The sequence below is a fragment of the Pelobates fuscus genome, chromosome 9, assembly GCF_036172605.1.
Source record: "Pelobates fuscus isolate aPelFus1 chromosome 9, aPelFus1.pri, whole genome shotgun sequence".
Taxonomy (NCBI): Eukaryota; Metazoa; Chordata; class Amphibia; order Anura; family Pelobatidae; genus Pelobates; species Pelobates fuscus.
The window spans coordinates 64,579,677-64,605,036 of NC_086325.1; the positions used below are offsets into that span (position 1 = coordinate 64,579,677).

The following is a 25,360-nucleotide window of genomic DNA, read 5'->3' on the forward strand; positions in this document are numbered from 1 at the left end:
AGTAATTTTAAAAGTGTATAATTCTATATTTCCTGGTCATTTATAAGTTTTTCTATATTATATTTATGTAAAATTTGTATCTAGAATATGTATTCACTACATTTTATTCTCTCCATTTAAACTCCGCTTTAAGAGACTTATTTGCACAATGAAAATTATTTAAAATGGACTGCCAGCTTTTTATGGGACTCATTAAGGGCAAAATGGACTACCAGCCGAAAATGGAACCAAATAGAACGCAGAAGCACGTCCCAATACAGAGAAATCGGAATTATAACGCATGCGTTCCACCGTTGGAACGCAAGAGCCGAAACCGGAAATGACCGAACCAATGCGTTCCACCCGTGGAACGCGGAAGTAAAAAATACCGCGATCAAGCACTCAAGCCGGAAAAAGGGCGCGAAATTCAAACCACATATAAAGAAAACCTACAGAAAGGACCCACAGCAACTGAGGAAGCCTCCATAGGAGGCGAAACGCGTTTTGCTATCAGAGACAATCTCTACAAGATTTCCTTTAACCGTAAGGTCTTGTGTTTTTTATACTTTTTGTGCACTTTAATAATAAAGCACTTTTTACTATTTCAACTTACCTGTGAGAGGACATCACCTTATTCACCACCTCTGGGCAGTAGAAAGAAGGGAGTGGGAACCTAAATCCCACAACGCTGGAAGATTGAGCCTTACTTTACAGGCTCCTGCCTTGTGAGTTTATTTCCACATACTTCCCTGACGATTTATAGGAGATTTAGACAATATTGCACTATTGTGTTTTTTTTTGTTTTATCTCTAGGTTGTTTTAAATTCGTTTTAAACAAGAAGATACTCCACCTTATATTGTATGTATATTCTGTTTGTTGTGAGGGCGAAGGGTACTCACTAAGGTGTATGAGAATCTCTTGGTTTATTTTAGCATATGTGTGTTCCACTGGTAATACTGTACTTCTTTTAATTTCCACTGTTATATGCCATATACAGTGTACAAACATTCTACTGTGTAGCATGTGAATTACAGTCAGTTATTCACTAAACACATTGTGAGTTGGAAAATATTTCCACATTTTTATATTTTAGCCTACTCTTCATATTTAAATAATTACAATTTGGTGTTTAGTAAATGGCTCTTAATGGGAGTATTAAGTGAAAAGTTGACAAACCTTGCCTCCTTCTTCTGTAAAATAGTTCTAAGTGCATTCCTGACAGCAGCACAGGGTGAAAGTACAGATCGCTATTTGTAATTTACTCTGCAGTTAATTATTGCCTTTAAATCCTTTATGAACAATGACCAGATAGAACCAATCTAAGGTGATTCTGTACCTTGAGTGTATTGATGGCCCCTTAATTACATAAAAAATTAAAAAAGCTGTCACAGCCTGTCTATAATATTGGAGGAACTGAAAATGGTAGAGGTCATCTGTTTGAACCCCTTTAAAAAAGTGCCTAGCATAGGTCTCTCCAAAATTAAAGACAACCAACAACTTGTTTTGAGGTCAATGAGCAGACTGTGGACCCAAATGGGTAATACCTGCTATAAATCTTTATTGCACAAAAAGATTCCTTCTGGTACATACAGACTCTTCAAGAAATATGGTATTGGCATAGCAGTAAAGCTCAGGTAAGTTATATTAGCAAAGTATATTATTCTAGTAATAGTAAATATTAAGTAACTCCTCATCCACACAATTACTGGCTATTTGATTAGCACAATGCGTAGATTGGTTTTAAAAGTGGCACCAAGTAATATTAGGCATGATGTGCCATTTAAGGAAACACACTAGACTGACTTACTCTTCCAGAACAGAGTTTGGTCCTGCAATCAAATTCTTCTGGTAGCAGCATTTGATTGGAGGAGTGTGATGTTTGCCTGCACATGCCTCATTCCAATTCATTGCTTCTCATGAGTAATGTCAGCATCCAAGACGATCGACAGAGGAGGAGCTGGAAGCTGCAGCGAAGGAGTCTCAGTGCTGGAAATTAGGTATGTAATTATTTTCTTAAAATTTGCAGAGCAAAGGAGAGCGGTTAATGATCACTTTGCTGTAAGGTAAAACTATGTAACATATGTCTTGGAACTATAGGTTCCCTTTAATTTTCCCTTCTTCCTAGATTTGAAACTCTGCATGCACGCCAGGCTTTGAGTGTTAAAAGATGATTTATTTCCATGTATGTAACGTGATATAAAGCACCCCCCTCCCCCCCCCCCCATATATGTACTTTCTCTCTTTATTACAATGATGGTCATCAAATGGTTGGACACAAATGAAAGGCAGCAAAGGAAGTGCAAACTGACTTTAGCGTAAAACAGAAGCTATGCATGGCATTTTGGCTATTATTTGGAGTCATACAATAGAAATAACTTTTTTTATATAGATAATACAGTGGCCTACAAACAATAGAAGAGGAATATTATTGGCCCAATATAATAGAAGAATTTTATTCAAGGATTGTAAACAAAATTGTATTTCTATGCCAAAAACCATTACAAGTTCAAGTTTGCCCTGGTTTCTTGAATGCATAAAACTTAGTCATCAAATATAAAGTAAGAATGAATATGCCACCTGAGTAGAATCAGTTCATACTACTACATTCTATTGCAAGCTTTCAAAGGTTATGTCACATTTTAAAAGACGAGTTTTTATTATCTATGAGAAGCCATTGTAGACCAGAGGTAGGCAACCTCCAGCACTACAGATTTTGTGGACTAGGCCCCCCCCATAACGCTGGCAAAGCATGAAGGGAGATGTAGTCCGCAATATTTGGAATGCCGAAGTTTCCCATACTGGGATCCAAAAGTGGGTCTTCAGCAGTAGGAATTGGCACATTGACCACAGGCAACTGCCAATAAATTACTTTAGCAGCACTACATTCCCCAGTATAATGGACACAATTTTATATTGAACTTCAGGTCTAAATCTGAGCTCAATGGTTAGTTGATGAATGGGGTTGCCAAGCCAGTGCTGTGTACATAATTTCTGCCTAGGACAAAAATGTTTTAAGAAACACTGATTTAGGCATTGGCATAACTAGGAGATACCTTTTAGATTGTAAGCTCGTGGGCTATCTAACCAAGCAATTTGTATAAAAGAGCTCAATTGTTAGATCTCAGCTCACGGCAGAGCCCTCTTTACTTTTTGTATTTGTCAGTACGGTCTTCCTTAATTGTACATCGCAGCAGAACATGTTGGCGCTTTATAAATGGCAGTAATAAGTGTCTGCACAAAATGTATTCATATAACAATTACAAGCATACATTTATTATGTGGTTACATGCATATGACTAAGATTTGCCTCTGACTCTTGGGTCTTCAATGTGGTTAGTTTGATATTTTGACAATAAATGTTCCTGCAGATGTGGTTACAATATTGGACTCTTTGCATTTACTCAGCGCAAAACATACCAAAAAATGCTGTATATTTCATTTGGTAATGAGTGCTTGTCCAAAGACTGACCTTTCTCATCAGCTTTGTGATTTTAGCAAGGGTTTCTGGGAGTCGAATTCAAATCCTCTGCTTTCTACAAGTCATGACATTAGTACAGCAAACATTTTTGGTATAAAGAAGGAAAACACTAAGATAGGCAGAAAGTTAAATATTGCTCCAAAATGTGCTCAATCCATGTAGTTTATTTTTTTTTATCTATCATCTGAAAAGTTGTTTTACTGTTCTTCTGGTTAAAAGTTAACTTTTTTATTTAGTAAAAATATGCAAACCCTGTTGATGTCTCTACTGAAAAATCAATGCAAATTTCTTTCAATGCACCTAATAAAACAACTGTATGTAAGTATTTGTTTTTCATTTCTGTTTATCCCTTTTATGATTTGTGTGACTGTCTGTTAGATGATGGGACATACTTTGATAGAACATCAATCTCTTCAATGAACTCTGGGAATCTATAAGTACTGCGTGTTGTAAGTGGCTGGCTCAGCATCATGGGAATACTAGTCCACAGCATCAGGACGTCTAAAAACAAATTGTCTATGCCTTTAGTAGACTGTTTTGGTATCACGTTGTTGGTTTGTGTTTGTTAAAATATATATATATATATATATATATAAAAATCAAAAAATTACCGGCACTCATGGGCTTCTTTCATCCGATTTATTTTAGGTGAAAATAGTCAGGTCGACGTTTCAGCTCCCGATCGGAGCTTTCATCAGGACACCAAAGACTTTGGTCTTTGGTGTCCTGATGAAAGCTCCGATCGGGAGCTGAAACGTCGACCTGACTATTTTCACCTAAAATAAATCGGATGAAAGAAGCCCATGAGTGCCGGTAATTTTTTGATTTTCTATGAATTTGGAACTTGGCACCTGGCAGCATTATTATTTAGAGTTGGAGTGCAAGAGTTTTTTCAATTTGTATATATATATATATATATATATATACACACAGTACAGGTGTTGTACTTTTCACTCTCTCCTAGAGGAAAATAGTCAACAAGAATCTAAACATGAAACAAAAAGACAGTTGATTGAACACAATGAATTTTGTCTGTAAGCTTGTCTCCCCCATCTTTTTTGGTAACTCACAACACAATGTTAACACACAGTAACAAAATAAGAACTGTACTGTAATGTGATCCTTGCATTGCCAAAATAAACTGTTCTTAGGTTAGGTTTATGCTTGGATGAGAAAGACGAGTACAATTCTAAGTGTTTGGATCAAAACAGGCCGGAAGCTGTTTTCAGCATAAGGAAGTTAAGCAGAAGGGTTATATCATCACTCAACATTTAGGGGCCCAATGGACCTAGAGTGCATTCAATGCATGTCTGCGAGCACATACTCCCTTTCTGACTCATTTTGCAACCCATTGGAAAGATTGTATTATGGCATCATCAGTTTTTTGGTTACCTTTCCTAACTTGCATGCAATCAAAGAATGCTAAAAAAAAAAAAGCAAGCTGTCTCTGCATGTTCTGGTGACAGCTCAGTAACATTCCCATTTTGTGTAATGAGTCAATAGATATGATGTCATATCACATGCTGTTATTATCGGGAATAATTACATGAGTGGTACAACAATGGGTCAGGAGAACTGTCTCGGGCACTGGGCCATGCAGATGGAAGAATTGAAGGGACAAGAGAAGACTGTAGGGCAATGGGGAAGTGGCAAAATGTAAACATGGGCTGATAGCAATGGGAAGGAATTATTGGAATACATGGAATAGTGCAACAGCAGGCGAGAAAAGAGTAAAAGATCCAATCAGTGAAACCCAGTGACATGGCAGATAGCAGAATGTGATTAGCAGGGGGAGTATTGGAAAATGAGGAAGTAGTGAGTGCAATAGGAGGGAGAATGTGTGTTAAAAGATTGAAACCAAGATTGACAAAGAACATTAAGAGTCTGGGAGCAATAAGGGTGAGATAATGGAGAAACGATAACAATAAAAGGGTTGGACAATGCAGAACATGAAATAAAGGTGTAATACAACGAAAAGGAGACTGGGGGACAATAAAAGAAAGGATGAAAATGAGAGGAATATTAAAGAGGAAGATAAGCGCAATGGAAATGAGTAAACTCTACCAAAGAAAGTGGAATTAATAATGAAAGAATGTACAAATGTTTATACGGTGTGAACACATAGTTCGAATCATGCTGTCATTGGCTGAGCCAGCACTTACAGCTTCTCATTGCACGACACATGACAGAGTGATTGCCCACGCTATCCAGGCATTTGTATATATATAATAAAAAAAATAATCTCATTTTGATGTGGGTGCATGTGTGTGTGTGTAGGCTTGTGAAACCACTTGAGAGCAGTATGCCCCCCCCAAAAAACTTAGCAGTGCACTTATAGCCTGTTTTAGCAATAATTCACTACAGTAGTCTGCTTAGTGGCCCTTTATGCACTGCCTTAGTTTTAATATTATTACTACAATAAAGGGTCCACTTAGTTTAGGGGGTTTGGCTAGGGAGATGTAAATATATCCCCAACTGGATCGCCTTGCTTTTTTTTCCCATGGAGTGGGTTCTTTCAGTGAGAGCAGCTCCCCTTGCACTCTGCAGCAGTGCTGTTAGCATGTGATATCAGATCACACTGCCCAGGAGTGATGGAGAAGCAAGAAGCAACCTGGACCAGTCCGCTCTCACTGACCACAGACAAGTCATCATCCATTACTAAAATGTCAGGAAAACAGAGATGGCTAGAAACATACAAAGCATCAGTTTCAAAATGTGTGTGTGTGTGTGTCCATCTGGGAATTAATGAATGTGTCTGAGAGTGAATAAATACATATAAGAGAGTGTGTCGGGAAGTGATTGTGATTTGACTTATGTGGGCGTGTTTGTGTGTGTCTGACTGTGTCTGGATGTGCATGTGTGAAAAAGACAAGCATCACTAGAAACATGTAAAATATCAATTTCAAAGTGTGTATATTTTTTTTTAGCAGTATGCGAGTGCGAGTCTCACAGTATGTCCAAGAATGTGTCTAAATGTGAATTTGTGCGTCTGGACACGTGTGCACGTGTCTGCCTGTCTTCGGGAGTGAGTGTGTTTTAGCAATGTATCTGAAAGGGAGTATATATGTCTGGCAGTGAGTTTGTGTCTAGATAGCAATGTATGTCTACAAACATGTAAGATATACCTTTCAAAGTGTGAGACTCAGTGTGCAGCTGACTGTGGGTCTAAGATGAAGTGTGTGAAAACAGGATTGTCTAGGGCTCTAGGCAATCAAGGTGTGTAAACTATTTACTGGAGAACCCAGCAATGGTTCAACACCAACTGAGGTCTTTATCAAGCTACCCTCCTTAGGTATAAACCCTATATACATGGAGTTTATACTTGAGGATGGTAGCTTGATAAAGACCGCAGTTGAAGTTGAAACATTGCTGGGTTCTCCAATAAATATGCCCGATTTACACACCTTGATTGCCTAGACCAGGGGTAGGCAACCTTCGGCACTCCAGCTGGTGTGGACTACATCCCCCATAAGGCTCTGACACTCCTAATGCTGGCAAAGCATCATGGGAAGTGTAGTCCAAAACATCATGTTTTCTCTACTATTGACCAAGGCCCAGCCAACTTCAGGTCCTGTTAACCATAGGGTTTGTAGGTGGAGTTCGGGAAACCTCATTTCTACAATAATACCAAGTGTGTGCCGGGACCTATGTGGATGTGTCTGAAAGTGTTATGTCTGGGAATGAGAGAGTGTGTGTCTATCAATGTGTCTGGAAGTGAGTGTGTGCATCTGTCAATGTGTGACGGAGTGAGTACCGTACATGTTTCTACAGACCCTTCTGTTTTCCAGACAAAGTATAAAATTTAAAGTGTGTTGATATTTATGTGTGTGGGATGCATATCTATACATTGTCTCTGGGAATGTGAATGTCTATGTCTCGCTTTGTATGTGTCTGTGTGGCTATGACTGGAGAGATAAAGGTTGTGACAGCAGCCTTAGCCATAGGTAGTTGAGGTTCAGCAGGAAGATGCATAAAGAACACATTGCAAAAACAAACACTTGCTTAAGTCGCTAGCAAGCAAAAGGTAAAATAAATAGTTCTGACTGCATGTTGTGCTGCACTGTGTGCATGTCTGGCAGTGTGTCTGCCTGGCAATGTTCCTGGGAGTGACTGTGTGTCTGAAAGGAAGCTTAGTTGCTTCCTGAAGAATTGCAGTGTGTATAAAGTTACACAAAGTACCTGTTGCCTTATATACCTGCCAAAGGTTGCTGTCCACCCCCACAGGGATCCTCATACAAACAGCAATTTTATAAGATATTTACTTTTCATGTATGACACTTCTGAGCTCCTAACAGAGTCTCAAATCTTGGGCCTTGAGTGCGTATCGTATCATTTAGGTGGACAGTTTTTGTGAAGAAAGATTTTACAATACAATAACACAAAATGAGAATAAAGCAAAGAATTTAACCCCTTAAGGACCAAACTTCTGGAATAAAAGGGAATCATGACATGTCAGACAAGTCATGTGTCCTTAAGGGGTTAAACTAAAGACATTTCAGAGAAACTGCTATGTTTACATTAGGTTTAATCCAGCCTCTAGTGGCCGTCTCATTGACAGCCGCTAGAGGCGCTTCTCACTGTGATTTTCACAGTGAGAAGACACCAGCGTCCATAGGAAAGCATTGAGATGCTTTCCTATGAGACTGGCTGAATGAGCGCGAGGAGATTCCCCAGCGCCGAGGGAGCAAAAGGTAGCAATTTAACCCCTTCCTCACCCTAGAGCCCGGCAGGAGGGGGACCCAAGGACCCTATGGAGCCAGGAAAAAAAAAAAAAAAAGGAGTATGTTTTCCTGGCACTATAGTGGTCCTTTAAAGGTATTCCATAGTGCCAGGAAAACAAAGTCATTCCTAAGGTGCCCCCTTCCCTCCCGTGCCTGAATCTAGCGCCAATGTCCCTCGGCACTGGGTCAGGCTTCACCCACGCTACTCCCCCTCCGGCATCAGCCGGTGGGGGAGATCTAATGCGCATGCACAGAAATGGCCGCGCTCGCATTAGGATTTCCCCATAGGAAAGCATTATTTAATGCTTTCTTATAGGGATTCCGGTGACGCTGTTAGTCCTTATACAAAGCGTGAGGATGTCCTGCGTCATTTAGACGAAGTACCCAGAAGTCCCTCTAGTGGCGGTCTGGTAGACAGCCACTAGAGAATGACTTAACCTTGCAAGGTACTTATTGCAGTTTTCAATTACCACTGCAGAATTAACCCCTTAAATCCGGAGGACGTACTATTACGCCCTGCAGGAACCGGCTCTAAACGCCGGCGGGCGTAATAGTACGTCCTCGCCATAATGGCCGCCCACGTGGCCGGCGCTAATCGCCCGCTGCAGATCGCGGTCGGGGGGGATGCCTGCCCCCCCAGGCAACCCCCCCTGTGGCCGGTGACCGCGATCTGCAGTCTCTGATCGCAGTGACAGGCTGTCACTGCGACCAGTATTCAGCATGTGTCAGCCGATTTCAAATCGGCTGACACATGCGGCCGGCGGCTTTCCCCTTCTGCAGATCGCGGTCGGGGGACTTACCTGGCCCCCCAGGCAGTCCCCCTGGGGTCAGTGACCGCGATCTGCTAAGTCTGAGATCGCAGTGACAGGCTGTCACTGCGATCTCAGAGCTCTCTGATCGCAGTGACAGCCTGTCACTGCGATCAGTGTTACATGTGTCAGCCTATTGGCTGACACATGTAACTGGCACAGTGATCCCCCTGCAGATTGGAAGGGGGGAGTGCTTGTACCACCCAGGCACTCCCCCCTGTGGTCAATTACCCAATCTGCAGGAGGTGATCACAGTGACAGGCAGTCACTGTGATCACTGATCCTGTGTGTCAGCCAGTGATGTGAAATCACTGGCTGACACTGTCTCTGCCCCCTGTCCTGTAATAAAAATAAAATATTAGTTAAAAAAAGAAATAAAAAAAATGACAGTTACAAATAAAATATACTTAGATCATATATATTATATATATATGATCTAAGTATATATATATATATATATATATACACATACACACACATTTACACATACACGACGTGTATTTAAATATTAATATATATATATATATTAATATCAAATTACACGTAGACTGATACTGATTAAATATATATATAATTATTGTTATATATATATTTATAAATAATATAAAAAAAATAAATATGTAAATACGTAAAAAAATAAAATAAATAATTAAAAATAAAATATTAAAAAATATATAGATGTGTTTTATTTAGTTCTAACTGTATTGTGATATTAATATATATATATTTATATCAAAATACACGTAGAACGAAATAATATATATATATCTATATACATAAATATATACGTATATATCACTATATATATACCTATATATAAATAAAAATATTAAAAAAAAAAATATATATATATATACGTATATATACACATATGTATATATATACATATATTAATTCTACACATATATTTATGTAATAATTTTACATAATTAGGTATCCTAATTAATTACAATTAGCGGGACCTGCCTGACCACCCATGCCGAAAGTATAGGGAATTTAATTTGCTAGCACTATATTTAACCCTATAACTTTCCAAGACACCATAAAACCTGTACATGGGGGGTACTGTTTTACTCGGGAGACTCACTTCCATGCAGGTTAGTTATATACTCACGTGGAAACATCAGTTTCCTTTTGGCCACACAGATTCAGTACTAAAGGAATTGTGATCCTCTTTTTCAAATAGAGAAACAGAGGATACTTCTAGAGTAGAATATTTTGTAGGCAGGATTATAACACGTTTGTTAATTTGTATTGCCCAATAAGAATTGCTGCATGCCTTTATTTTGAAGTGTCTGGATACATGAGGAGGGGTCATTTTTCTCCAAGGACTTAACACAAAACGGAGAACAGACAATTTGAACTGCAGAAATGTATTCATACACCAAATAAGAGATTATTAACCACAGGACCATTTTCTGACTGTTGGAATGTTCAGGAACAGGGACTGCACATATTCCAGAATATATTTTTGTTTATGTGATCTATGACATGTATTCTTGCAAGATTGAACCAACCACAGTCTGGTGAATCCATGAACTCACCCTTACACAACCCACAAAGTTGTTGTGGCATCTTAATGTCACAGGAAACTTCACCAGTTTTGACTTGAGAAGAACATTAATTAGTACTTAGAGATTCCTACAATATACTATATTTCGTTCTTATGGTTAACTTCTCTGGATCTTCTTTTATTCTCTGTGTAACTCACTCTTCCACCTGTAAGTCCATTTCCTCCTGTCCTATCGACTTGCACAGTATATAAGAGTACAAACTCTAACCTAAGTTATCGTTCCCAGTACTGCTACCATTTTCTTTTTCCTTTAACAGCTCATTAACCTTAGATAAACTCTTCAGTACAAAAAACAAAAACCCTTGAGGATTATATTATTCAGATTATACCCCTTTCCCCACCTTTTATGATCGTTGTAGGGCTGTCATTTTTTCTTATATTTGCACTCTTGCTTCTAATTTGTCATTATTTCTTAACCCCTTAAGGACACATGCCATGTGTGACATGTCATAATTCCCTTTTATTCCAGAAGTTTGGTCCTTAAGGGGTTAAACTAATACATTGTATTTTGCATTTGCCTCCTGTATTGTACTGTATCCATCTGTCATTGTATTTTGCATGTGCCTCCTGTATTTGTACTGTATCCATCTGTTCTCTTATTAAAATTGATCTATATTCCTCATAAATCCCCCCCCCCCCCACTCAAAAAAATTATAAAAATAAATAAATAAAAACTTTGTGGATGCAATTTCACTTTTATCCATGTACTGTTTCTTTTTACATATAGTGGCACTATTAAAAGTGCAATGCCATTTTTCTTCTCATTATTTTATGTGACATTTGAATAGATAAATACTAGTTTAAAATCATAAGTTTCATGTTGAATTATGCGTAGTTAATGGATTTAGTTTATTTTGCAGATGCTTCAGCTGGCAGGGACAGAGGTCTCCCACTATGTGCATCAGGCAGTGAGCAAAATGCACTGAAACACTGCTGCTTGTTAAAGGGATTCTCCAGTGCCAGGAAAACATTAGTTTACTGGCACTGCAGGACCCTCTATTGCCCCTCTACCTCCCACCCCCCATCATAAGTTGCTGAAGTGGTTAAAACCCCTTCAGAGACTTACCGGAGTCCAGCACCGATGTCCCTCGGCGCTGGGTCAGGCTCCGCCTGCGCAGCCGTCAGCGGGAGAGACCTAATGCGCATGCGCAGCAATGGCCGTGCACGTGCATTAGACCTCCCCATAGGAAAGTATTTAATAATGCTTTCAATGCTTTCCTATGGGGATTTCGTAGACGCTGGAGGTCCTTATGCATAGCGTGAGGACGTCCAGCATCGTTTAAAACACTTTTCGTGTTCTATGAACACGGAAGTGTCCTCTAGTGGCTGTCTAGTAGACAGCTACTAGAGGAGGACTTAACCCTGCAATGTAAATATTGCAGTTTATGAAAACCTCAATAATTATACTTGCAGGGTTAAGGGTAGTGGGAGTTGGCACCCAGACCACTCCAATGGGCAGAAGTGGTCTGGGTGCCTGGAGTATCCCTTTAACCCCTTAAGGACAGATGACATGTCATGTGTGACATTTCATGATTCCCTTTTATTCCAGAGGTTTGGTCCTTAAGGGGTTAAAGATGGTGTGTGCATGCAAAATATGTGAACTTGACAAATGACTTTAGAATTCTATCCTTGCAACTATGTGAGCACCTATTCGGCAAGTGTATTCTCCACCTGCATGCAAAAAGGATCACCTGGTGTTTATCAATGAAGGTAATACAGAACTGATTTATCATTCAGGATTCATATGGAACGTCCAGGTATATAATCCTGCTGTGAAATGCATTGTTACCGTTTTTGTGCCAGTACAAGTATGTCTTTACAAACTAACAAATTATGAAATTCCAGTTTTCTCATGGAAATTTCCACCAATGTAAAAAACAATAAAAAAGTTTATTATATTTATGTATAATATATTTATATACAAGTTCCAAAACCTTTTTATACAAGATAAAATATCACAAATTACTGAGCTAATAACAATACTGTTCAAAATATTTCTTTTGTTATGAACATTAAAAGGAAATGCATGTAAAAAAAATAAAAAGAAAAAAAGAAACAACAACAAAAAAAAAAAGAAGAAAAGAAAAGAAAGAAAGAAAAAGAAAGTTTCCTTTTCTAGTGCTTCCAAAGCACAGCGAGTGCAAGGCCACCTGACGAGTCTCCGTCCTGCTCACAGGATGAAAGAAGTCGGGGACCTGGGGAGTCTCAGGTGCACTTTCTTAAAGTCTGTAGACAAAACAGAAGAGAGTCTGAGGTAGATTGTTTAGTGACTTAATGGGAATGATACAGTCACAGGGCTGTCTTTAGCTTTCCTTAATACAGAATGGCAGTTTTCTTTTAAGTGTCTCATACAGCCTATTCTGATACGACAAGACCATGTCTCGGGAAAAGCTACCTCATGTACTCGCAGGCACACCATGCAGAGGTCACCAGCTAGACCTGCCTTATGGTGGCCTGTGCCACAGCATTGTTTTGCCTTTTGCTCCCTCAAGTGCTCTCTACAGCATAGGAAATGGTCTATACTGACAAATGTGTAAGCTCATCACCTGTAGGAGGGCCACTACATGGTTATTCTCCAGCCTGTTCAGTGGGCAGCACCCTCCACACAGAAAAGGCCTCATAGTTCATGGTATGATGTGAAGCTCAGAGCTCAGCATCTCTCCGTCACTTGTACTCCGTCTCTGGCCAGAAAGTGTCCTGAGGTGCAAGGTGTTGGAGGTCGCCATGTCCTCTCTCTTTCTTCTGCGACAGCAAACTCATCCCTGGTCCTCGGTTTCCAGGCTTACTGTTATCTGCTGTTTACGTGATTCACACTGTTTGGCAAATCAGTGGAATCCAATTCAGATAGCATTCTTTCAAGATGCTGTATTAAGACTCGTTTTTTAAACCTGTGGAATAAAGCACAAACAATGAAGAAGCTGATTGTGAGATGTTTGTTTCCCCTTTAAATACTGATGAGATACATATTAAGTCTGTTGTATTCCAGAAGTACATCCTACGAGCTATAATCATTCTGAAGACATATATGGGAACCACAACTATTTAAGGGAATATTCCCAATAATCATAACCACATTTGCGTCTGCATACGTTTGGGTGCAAATAAATCCCATCTCCCTTAATTTTGAACATTATGCCTGCAGCAAAATGCAAAAACTACTGCAACTACACTGTGCGCTAGGCTAGGACTCAACAACATGTAAGGAAACAACTCCATACATCAAACTGCAAAACGATAGTTTGATAATACAGAAATGGAGAAGTGTACACCAGATTTTAAAAAACAAAAAACAACACACCTTTTATTAAAGTGGCTCTGTCTCCTCAAACTTTCCTTTCTCCTATTGTTTCCTTTTCTCTTCCTCTTTCAGAATCTGTTCTTCTTTTCTGCATTGCTATTTCTTTACTATTTTGTGTTATGTATTTTTGCTACCCCTGACAAATGTGACAACAGGATGGCGCATAAGGGAACACTTTAGTATTAGGTATATAAAGCTGTATTTCTAACACCAACATGTTGCTTTGCCCCCGCTGGCCACCCCCAGCATGGTAGAGGGATAAAGAACCTTTGATTAATTTACCCGATTCCTCCGCATTAATCAATAGGGGGACATAATGGCTATGTGCGGCGAATGCTGTGCGACCATTAGGCCTTCCCTGTAGGAAACCTTTGCCTATATACTTCCCTAGTGTTTTTCTTGACGCTGGAAGAGAGCACCTCTAGTGGTTGTCTGGCAGATAGCCACTAAAGGCAGTCTTAGTACTACAATGTTAACATTGCCGTTTATCTACAACTGTAATGTTTAACATTGCAGGACTAAAGGTGACAGGGACAGTGCACCCTGACCACTTACAAAAAATGAATTGGTCTGGATGCCTTTAGTGTCCCTTCAAAGCAAGCTCCACTGCCTTTGTCAAGCTAACAAAGGGTGAAGCTCGTCTTAAGCTCCACCCTTTGTCAAGATTGCCAAGTGTAGGAAAAATACATAAGAAAGTATTCCCACGTTTTTTTTTTGTTTTAGAGAGAAATAGATCATAAATTAAGAAAAGAAGAACTGATTCTGAAAGAGGAAGAGAAGGGGAAGCAATAGGAGAAAGGTAAGTTTGAAGTGACAGAGCCACATATCAACACAGTCAACACATTAAAGTCATTTTCACAACATGAAAACTAGGCCAAATTAAAACATAAATAATAGGCACACTGCAAGAAAAAGCAAACAATAACTCAAGATAATCACTTTCATTGTTAAAGCTTGGACAGTCCTTTGATAAAGCAATGGGTTATTTGCTAAATAAATTGCAGTAGGTTTATTGTTTAATTTGTGCTGCTGTGTCTTTGATTATATTATGTTTACATTTCGATTTGGCTCTTTTCAGATTCAGCCGAATAGGACTTTTCTATTCCTTGAATTAACTTAAGTAATATTTCACATGCAATTTGGTGTGCGGTTCTGTATTTTTGTGATCGTTGGCTGAAAAGGCATTGGTAAACTGTATGTGCTCTTCCATATAGTTTCCCACGATTGCCATCAAACTTCTTTTAGAAATCTGAGTAGTTGAGTTCATGCTTTTCGCTATTCAAGTACTGAACGAACTACTAATCACACAAACGTCTGCTAGGCAGCAATTTGTTGGGATATTCACTTTTCCACCTTCTGGTCTCTAAAGAATCTACAGGTTTGAACCAACATTCAAAAGGAAAATTCAGTTTGTGTTTTTTTCCCCCTTTTGATTCAGTTAATGCATTCTCTCCACAAAGAATTAAAAAACTCCAGAGTGGAATAATATATACCCCAAATAGCATAAATATACCTTACATTAAACAGTATATAGTAGTAAGCTCTGTCTAGACCAGGAAGAGGGAGCTCCGCCAATCAACTAAAGGTTATAAGGTGCGGTGGATTTTGAAAACCACTAACATTGGTAGCAACAGTCCGTAAGGAGATGGGGAAAGGGAATCTACTAGCACGATAAGCTATACATTCATACAAGTAAACATGAGCATACATTGTTATGGGGTAAGGGGCTAGAAGCGTCCCTTTTTGATAGAACAGTCTTTCTCTTGTTGTGTTGTTAAGTTTAATAAGAATTTATCATGGCTGTACTGACCTTGCTGCTTCTTTCATAGTAAACTCAATAAAAGTCTTTTGTACATCAAATGGTCCTTGTACTTCTTCAAGTAGGGAGAAGATTTTTTGATAATCTGAGAAGCAGAAACAAAGAAAATGGTTTATTAATTTTTGACAAAAGCTTGGCCGTTCCAGAAATAAATAGAGAAGCTTAATAGAATATCTGTCTATACAGATATACACACAGCATTAACATTTCCGCTCACATAGTAGCCATCAGAAAGTGCAAATAAAGCCCTGGCAACTGTGCCACTGTGAGGATCTCCTGTGATGTTGAAAGGCAGCAATTTACCATGACAGTTTTAGCTTTGGCCCTGCATTATTTTCTCCTACCCACTAGACCAGGCTTCCCCAAACTCCGGCCCTTCAGATGTTGCTGAACTACAACTCCCATGATTCACTGGCTATGTATTTCAAGGATCATGGGAGTTGTAGTTCGGCAACATCTGGTGGGGGCCAGAGTTTGGGGAAGCCTGCACTAGACAGTCACTATGACCTGAAAAAAAATTCTGCTCCTGGTAGTGCACAGGTGCTGCATGATTTCCCTTTGCTGAACAAGTTAAACGGAAAAGTAGGAAACCAGTAAATTAAACCCCTGTAGAGTACATAGAAATCTGCTGTTCAGCCACCAGCCCTCACTCAACACAGGCAACACAACATGCAGGGAATACTACAAGAGATTACAATGAGCAGCCAGTATGCCTCCCACACACGCTCCCAACCTTTTAGAGGAGAGAGATCAAGTAGAAGATAACCTTTAAGCACAGTGAAATTAAAGGACCACTATAGGCACCCAGACCAATGCAGCTCAACGAAGTGGTCTGGGTGCCAGGTCCATCTAGGGTTAACCCTGCAGCTGTAAACAAACTGCTATGTTTACACTAGTGTTAATCCAGCCTCTAGTGGCTGTCTCATTGACAGCCGCTTGAGGCGCTTCCCACTGTGATTTTCACAGTGAGAAGACGCTGCCGTCCATAGGAAAGCATTAAAAAATGCTTTCCTATGGACTGATTGAATGCACTTGCGGCTCTTGCCGCGCATGCGGCGGATGATGTCGGAAGAGGGAGGAGAGTCCCCAGCGCCGAGGGATCCTGGCGCTGGAGAAAGGTAAGAATTTAACCGCTTCCTCTCCCTTCAGCCCGGCGGGAGGGGGACCCTAAGGGTGGCAGTAAAACCCTATCGTGCCAGTAAAATTTGTTTGTTTTCCTGGCACTATAGTGGTCCTTTAATAATGTAATCGTCCCCTATCTTCGCTGTGATGACCTTTTAAATGATGTACCCCTTGATTACAATTTAACTATACCTTGTGCTAGCCAAGTTGCTTGCAAATATATAGCTAAAAGGTTATAGAGCAGCAAAGGCTGCAATTATAAAGTCCACGCAAGCACCCACATGGAATTCTGGGATGCTGCAAAATTGATATGGGGCAAGGAGACTTCAAGTATTGCTGACTTCCTATTAGCAAGATCACATTACAGGAGGAGGCTGGCAGTGACAAGTAAGTTTTAGGCTTGGCTAGTAACGTAGGTGTGTGTATTTAATAACATGTTGCACATAAGTAGTTTGAAATATTGTTGATGCCAGAATGCGAACATTCTTCTTATCTTCAATGAGACAATAGGAGTTCAGACACAATATACTGCTGATAGCCCATTCCAATAACATAATTTAAAGGGACACTATAGTCACCAGAACAACTACAGCTTATTGAATTTGTTCTGGTGAGTAGAATCATTACCTTCAGGCTTTTTGCTGTAAACACTGTCTTTTCAGAGAAAATGCAGTGTTTACATTACAGCTTAGTGATAACTTCACTGGCCACTCCTCAGATGGCTGTTAGAGATCCTTCCTGGGGCATGGCTGCCTAAAATGCATCCAAACATTCAGCATCTCCTCCCTCTGCATGCAGACACTGAACTTTCCTCATAGAGATTCATTTAATCTCTATGAGGAGATGCTGATTGGCCAGGGTTGTGTTTGAATTGTGCTGGCTCTGCCCCTGCTCTGCCTCCTTGTCAGTCTCAGCCAATCCTATGGGGAGGCATTGTGATTAGATCAGGCCACCCGTTCTGATGATGTCAGAGGAAGTTCACAGGCAGAGGCAGAAGCTTCAGACTTGAATACAAGTATGATTTTACTATCTTTAGGGAGGCAAAGGGGGCCAAGGGAGCCAGATAGTGGTTTTAACACTATAGGGTCAGGAATACATGTTTGTGTTCCAGACCCTATAGCGTTCCTTTAAGGGGTGGGTCCAGCTGTTGGAATGGGGACATTGTTCTATTTATTAAAACTTGCTTTGAAAAGCTGGATGTGGAAACAAGCTTTATAAAATAAAAACATGAAAAGTATAGTAAAGCAATGCTTAATAACCATCTGAAAAAATAGGAACAAAAAGAAAATAAGATGGCGAATCAATCTAACGAACCTGTCTGCCTAGCCAGCACCACAATCACATACAGCATACATGTGATGGAGACTTGAGACAATTTTCAACCATCTTGCACAAATTGTCTTAGAAACAAAATAAGGGATTAGGAAATAAATATATTGCTAATAGAATGGCAAAGCTCGCAACAACAGTATGAAACTCAAGTTATGGATTTAGTAAATATCATTAATAGTCACCACCACAGCAACTCTCATCGTGGCACTGCTAATAAAGTACTTTAAAAATTCAAACTCCACTTTAAATATCTATTAAGCCTAAAACTGTAATTACAAATAAATAAATAATTATATCTATCTCCCACAAATGTCTTAACCAAGCAAAACCTGTGGTGATACATTTCAATAATTTCTTTAAATGCAGCTGTACGGACATCTAGGTATCATAAAACCAGATGCCGCCTTATGAATTTAGATTTCATTACTTACTTCTTCCAGGCTTGCGAACCTCTTTCATTACTTTAATTTTAATATCTGCATTTGTCCCTTGTATCATACTTTGCATTTCTTTCAGAGAGATTGGCAGGGGCATTGTAGATGTGCATTCCTGGGTTGTTAAAGCATCCTCAAGAGGCATATAGCTTTCCAAAGGCCCTTTAACAAGTGCATTATTAACAGTCTTGTGTTCTAAACTATCCTCTTGTAAGCAACTCAGTTCGTCAGACACAGAATCAAAGTCATTAAGTAGCATATCTTCATCTGACATTGCAGCCTGTACTATTAGTGGGGACAAGCCATCCATCTGTTTTTCCATAGGCTGACAGTTATCCGTTCGCTCTCCATTACCTTCTGGAATTAGTGTGTTAGCATCTAGAAAGGTAAAGTAAACAAACATCTTATAAGACACAGTCATTGGGAGTGCTCAATATATTTAACACCTCAGTGGTACAAAATTGCAGAAGTGCAAAGTATGTTGCCTCAATAAAAGAAGGCCGTTTGGGAACAACTAAAAATAACATTATTTTCAAACGAATCCAGGTGGGTACCAGTAAGCTTGGTGATGGAGTAGAGGAAAATGGATAAATGGATGCGTTACAATGTCATTGTGCAATATTATATTCTTGCTATCTGATGATTGTGATAGGGGAAATACTTCAACACAACATGAATATACCTGTTAATCATCATAGATGCCAGTATTTGACAAATATTTGTACGATGTACAATAAAGTCATAACTTTACATCAGGTAAAACAATCTCCTAGACCGACAACGAAAAGCTAAACAGGGGTTTATTTACTAAACACAGATCTTCAAAATTCACAAATTAGGGTAATTATATTAATTAGGCACTGAATAATTATAGGGATTGTATTCAAATATCTAAAGTAAATTCATAATACACAGGTATGGAAAATAATATAAATGAATGGTAGTTGTATAGGGTACTTAAAGGACACTATAGTCACAAGAACAACTACAGCTTAATGTAGTTGTTCTAGTGTCTACAGCCTGTCCCTGCAGGCATTTTAATGTGCAGCACTGACGTTCAGCATCTCCAGGCTCTGCATGTAGGCACTGAACGTTCTTCATAGAGATTCATTGGTTCAAGGGGATTGGTAACATAAATGGCGTTTTTACATCTATAGTGTCAGGAATACAGGTTTGTATTACGGATACTATAATGTCCCTTAAATAGAAGATAAATTAGCCATTAAAAATAAGTCAATCCATTAACTAGACGCAGTAAATTAATACTTAAATATGGAATATATTAATAGGTTTTATGGATAAAACCGATGTAGATTATAATCAAACAGACAAAGCATTAAAAAGTTTACTTAAGAATATTTAAGCTCTTGTGTAGTTTAAAGCAGCTGATAAAATACTGGTGTTCTAGAAATAAAGATACAAAATGTGTATTAATATACTGTAACTATGTACAGTAATAGAATTCTCACATATTGCAAATGGTCATTGTAACAATTTATTTTTGAAGGGAGTATGAGAAACAAATAAAATGGGGTCTTGGAATCAGTGAGATTGAGCGTGCAACGTACTTGCATGAATGTAATGTACTAATTTCATTATCACATTGTGCATCTATGTCTCGCTTCCTCAAACGTCGGCCCTCCAGATGTTGCTGAATTACAACTCCCATGATTCTATGACTGAAAAAAATAGGCCGAGAATCATGGAAGTTGTAGTTCAGCAAAATCTGAAGGGCCAGAGTTTGGGGAAGCCTGATCTACGTCATGTGACTGGAGAACCCAAAAGGGGAGAAACCGATGGTCAGCTGTGAGGACATCGGCGAAGCAAGACGCATATCCACAAATTCTCCAATGAAGTAAAGAAAATGTCTATTTATATGGCCCAAGGGGGAGGGAGGGGGGGACTATTTTTTTCTATTTATGCTGTAAAGGTCCCTGAGGAAGAATTTATGTTCTAATCAAAATATGTAGGACCAGTATTGCTTTTTATTTTAATAAATATATTACTACACATTATTACCCGTGTTGAAATGAAGCTAAATAAGGAGCACGTGAACAGGAGGTGTGGATAGCAACAGCCCCCACGAGGGAAGGTACCAGTGAGCACAATATCTCATGAGTGCAATTATTACAAGCTTGTGTGACTTTTTCTAAATAGTATTATGCTATGTATTCTCTTAAGCTATAAGCTCAAAGTATTGCTTTTTTTACTTCACGATATGGCATAGGCTGAAGAAAATACAAGATGACTACATGGCAGATGCAACAGGCCCTAACTAATAGTCTGGTAGGACACTTCTCTTTCTATCTATTGCATCTCCAACATTTTCATACATCCAGTGACCTTTGAGCATACCTCTCAAAATTGGGTGATTTAAATGCAGGACATAAGGGGTGGTTTACCAGCATAGTAGGTAGGTTGCCGAAAAAGGGGATAGACTAATTAATAGTCAGCTAATGCAAGGCAGAATTATATCCGCTCTGGCTAACTCCACTCAGAGGGATACATGTTGGCCAACTATTTGAACTCACCTTTTTTTCTGGTATACAACTGCTGTAGACCTCTACAACATACTGATCTTTACTGTATATCCTTTTTTTTTTTTATACAAAAGTAAAACATTTTCCAACCCTCCTATTTTGGCCTTAGCTTTGAAACTCTGCTGCCAATTCACCATAGCGTACTGTTAAAGTGGCGCTGTCACCTCAAACTTACGTATCACCCGTTTCCTTTTTTAGTGCTCTTTCAGAATCTGTTCCTCATTAATGATCCATTTCTCCTTAAACAGAAGATAGGAATTACTTTGTCTCATGTATGTTTCTTACATTTGGCTATATTGACAAAGGGTGGAGCTTAAGGCAAGCTTTATCCCTGGTTAGTTTGACAAAGAAAGTGGAGCTTGCCTTAAACTCCACCCTTTTGTCACAATTGTCAGGTGTAGGTGTAATACATAAAACAAAGTAGTCCCTATCTTCTCTTATGTTTTAAAGATAAATAAATCAGAAATTAGGTTGGAATGAGCATGTTCTTGCTCTATCCTAACAGGGGAACGGTCTATTTTAATGCCAAGAGCAATTAATAATGTTAAGAGCAATAATAATTTTTAAAAGAATATCCTATTTATATAATACATTTGCAATGTTAATAAAAATCCTTCAATTTATTTGCATTAAAGATATAACACATTATCTATAAAAATAAAATACAGGGGATTAAAAAAAAAAAAAGTTTACAGTCAATCATTCTTTTATTAAGGCAATTGCTTGTTACAAAACATAAACACAGAAAGTGACTAAAAGCAATGACAAATGGTGCATAGTCATATGTGCAACGGGCTCTGGACCTCCTGAAGATCTGGTAAATAGAATGCAGCTTAAGAATCTTCCTAATCCTCACAAAGTGTGTATGTACCAGAGCCTTAACCTCCACTTGGGAAAGTGCATGCGATAGTTGTGGAACATTCTGTAGTTGAATCAGAGGTAGGTTGCCATCCTTCGTTAACACGGGGAGCAGCTTAATTTAGTTTTCTCCAGGAAGCTGCATACAGCATGTGAAGCCGAACCAGTGCAGTGTATGGCAGGTCTCTAGTTTTAGAAGAGCATGTAGCATCCGCCATCTTAATGTCGCTCAGACATTGGTACAACTCAAGCTCCAACAGTGATTTTGGTACAACCTCAAGAGTATACTGCCAGGATAACCCTCACTAGTAGGGGGACAGGGTCCATGCTGTATTTGCTTGTTTCAGGGTAGATGAAAGTAGAGAGATTGTCCGCTTCTCCCTCGTTTTGTCTTACAAGCCTGATATAAGCCTTAAAAGCCTCCCTTTAGGGGACCGTCTCCAATTTTCATAAAATGTCTCCATCAATGAGCTTGCAGGCATAATAGGTATCACTAGTAGCATGGGTCCTCAATACCTATGGTAATAAGTCGTCAAAAAAGGGCAGTATATAGCTTTATCACATGGCGTTCTGTCAAGCTGTGACTGATCAGTATGGCAGTCAGGCCCCGCGCCCAATATAGGGGATTTTTACCCCATTTCTTTCTCTTTAACTGTGCGCAATTTGCAGACAGAACAGCAAGACTTTGCACTCTGAAGATATAACATAATATCACGAGTTTGCATATTAAAAAATCTAGTGCGGTTTCAATTTCTCCTTATTTACACAGGCTAGTGTTTAACGTTGAGCAACAGTATTAACTTTATGCAGAAACAATTATAAAAGGCAATCTCCGTAAATTTCTATTCATTCTGCCATCCAACTATAAATGTCTTACCTTTGTGTATGGCAATAGGTTTAATAAGGTTGTGAGGAGTTGGGCTTCCTGATGCTGTGGGAGGTCCCTTTCCTCCTACATGATTGGTTATTATTGGTGGGGTCTGAGGCCTTCTGAGCAGTAGGGGAGACATGCTGCGCCTCCTTTTTAGGGAAGCAGGGGTATTAGCCTCACCAGGCCGCTTTGTTTTATTCTGAGGCCCAGCTACAAACTCATCCGCTTCATCAATCATCATACCCTGGAATGGACAGGAGAAATTAAGGTTTATGTAGTGTTTTTGAGGCATGATCGTACAAGTCAACTTGTATGAACCGTAGGACAATATTGATACAAATCTTTGTAATCTATTGATAACTACAGACAAGTAATTTCTTAAATTTGCCTAAATTAAGCTTGATTCCTACTTTTTAAACCACAAACATTTTCAGATTAATGCATAATCTCACATTTCTAAGGTTTAAAAAGTAGGGATGGCCATAAGCTTGGGGAACATTAGGTAGCTAATGTTTAAAATGACATTATCATTTGAAGAGTCTTTTGCAAATATTCCTTGAGGTGACATTTTCATTGCATGGTGGAATTTGGATGGATAATAGTGAGATATATACTTATCTAAAGCTCCATACCTCAGTGCCATCATCCCTGCCTATCCAAATGATACTAACATGAGCCATTTCATTTTTATACTTTTGTGCAAAGTTATAATTGAGAGTGAAGTTTATTAAAGGGTTACTTCAAGCAAGATAACTACCCCTGCTCAGTAGATATCTTGCGGTCTTTAGCAGGGTTTTGAGAATCTAAGCTAGATATAAATGCTTTGAATAGCTGTAGGTTAAGAAAAACTCCAGTGAGTTATCTTGTATATCAGAGAGGAACTTGGCCAACACATTTTAATGGACAGATCTTTGGTGAATGCAGCCCCATGAAGGGTTGGGAGGAATATTTACTTTCTAGGTTTCCTCAAAGAAAGTTAATTACTTGAATTATGTAGTGGCCCATGATCTATTTTACCTTCTTATCCTGCTTAAAGGGATTTCCAAAGGTGTGAAGCCTTTTCGGTTGATCAGGATCGATCTCACGAAGAGGTGAAGGCATAAGCTTCAAGTATTCTTGGTAATTGCCCATTTGAGCAACAGGAACACTATGGAGACAATCTGCAAGTAAATCAGAAATAATTAAAAAAATTAAAAAAACAGCAAAATAACCCTCCACAAAACATTAAATCTTGTATTCTACAACATTTAAATTTTATTTTGTTACAAACACCTTTCTTTAATCTCTTAACTCATAACAGAGAAAATAAACTTGGAAATAACTGTAAACATGACATAAATGTGTTTATCAGGTACAATCTATATTGAACACAATTTTTTTTTTTTTAAACCATAGATCATTGAAAATACATATACAAGTATCAATCAAATAGTGGTTTTGATCCTCCACGTTGGTTTTCATCTAGAACCTAGTTCTCCTACAAACTTGCCAATGCAGCTCAATGATAAGTCTTGGCAAGGCAGGTGCTCTGGGCAATTGCTGCCTCTTGAGTTTAGCTCCACTGAGAGTAATTCATAAAAGTGCCAATTTCTATTGAAATCTAAACTTTTTGCTGAATAAAAAATAAAAGTTAAAAAATTTTCAAAAAAAGGGCACACTATTCACACAGAAAGCTTTTAAGCAATCTTAAGTGCTTTAGGGGTTTGGAGCGTCCCTTTAATTTTTAACCTCTATAAAATGGCGTAGCGAAAATTGTGAAAGTTTAAATATTTACATAAAATCCATTTCATACAGCCAATTGTTATTATTATTGTCCTAATGTACAGACTCGTGTTTACCCATTGTGAAGTAATCCAATGTATTTAATAAAAAGTACATAGAACATTTTGAAATTTTAACGACACAAATATTAGTATACTATGCAGTGAACACTGTACCTTCATCCTGTCCAACAATAAGTTTATGAGTTTTTAGTAAATTGGTCCTCATCCTAGTCAGCTGATCTAATAGATTCTGGCGCGGAATGTCATAAGCATTTCTGTATGTCTGAGGCTTCAGATCCTAGTAAGGAACATAAAAATCATTTAATAAAACAAGTTATAGGTTTTATTTGATTAAAAAATAATAATAAAATATGGTTAAAATTGTGGGGGAAGGGAGATGATCTAAAGCATACCTTATTAAGTAGCCCCACTTGAAAGCCAGAGAACTCTTTAACATTTAATTCGGACAGTCTTAGAGGGGTTTCACCACAGATCCCTTGTAGCAGCTGTTTGAAGTTTCTGTTATGAACCAATGACAGACTTGTGGAGTTATTTTTCACTTTAATCCCGGTCTCCTGCGGGGCCTTCTTTCCAACAGATGATATTATTCTTTCAGACTCTACTTTGGTCTAAAGGAAATAAGGCAAAGAGATAAAGAAAAAGATAATGCCTAGGACCTCCTCGCACCAGAACAACTTCATTGCCTGGAGTGATCCTTTAAGAAGTTCACTACCTGTTAAAGAACACATATTCTGAAGAGTA

General features: G+C 38.7%; 1 protein-coding gene across 4 annotated transcripts in view; it reads right to left on the reverse strand.

Moving 5' to 3' along the window:
- Positions 1-25,360, reverse strand: part of LOC134572801 (integrator complex subunit 6-like) — a 127,084-nt gene that overhangs the window by 26,501 nt on the left and 75,223 nt on the right. For 2 of the 4 annotated variants that reach the window (XM_063432008.1, XM_063432004.1), the window contains 8 exons: positions 25,012-25,227; positions 24,773-24,896; positions 23,853-23,995; positions 22,842-23,079; positions 18,564-18,944; positions 15,670-15,763; positions 13,108-13,449; positions 12,527-12,787 (listed from right to left, as the gene is read on the reverse strand). In XM_063432008.1, the coding sequence (XP_063288078.1) occupies positions 13,350-13,449; positions 15,670-15,763; positions 18,564-18,944; positions 22,842-23,079; positions 23,853-23,995; positions 24,773-24,896; positions 25,012-25,227 (1,296 nt within the window). In that variant the 3' untranslated portion in view covers positions 12,527-12,787; positions 13,108-13,349. Of the gene's footprint in view, positions 1-12,526; positions 13,450-15,669; positions 15,764-18,563; positions 18,945-22,841; positions 23,080-23,852; positions 23,996-24,772; positions 24,897-25,011; positions 25,228-25,360 lie in introns of those variants that run through there. The other 2 variants (XM_063432007.1, XM_063432006.1) reach the window with 2 other exon arrangements.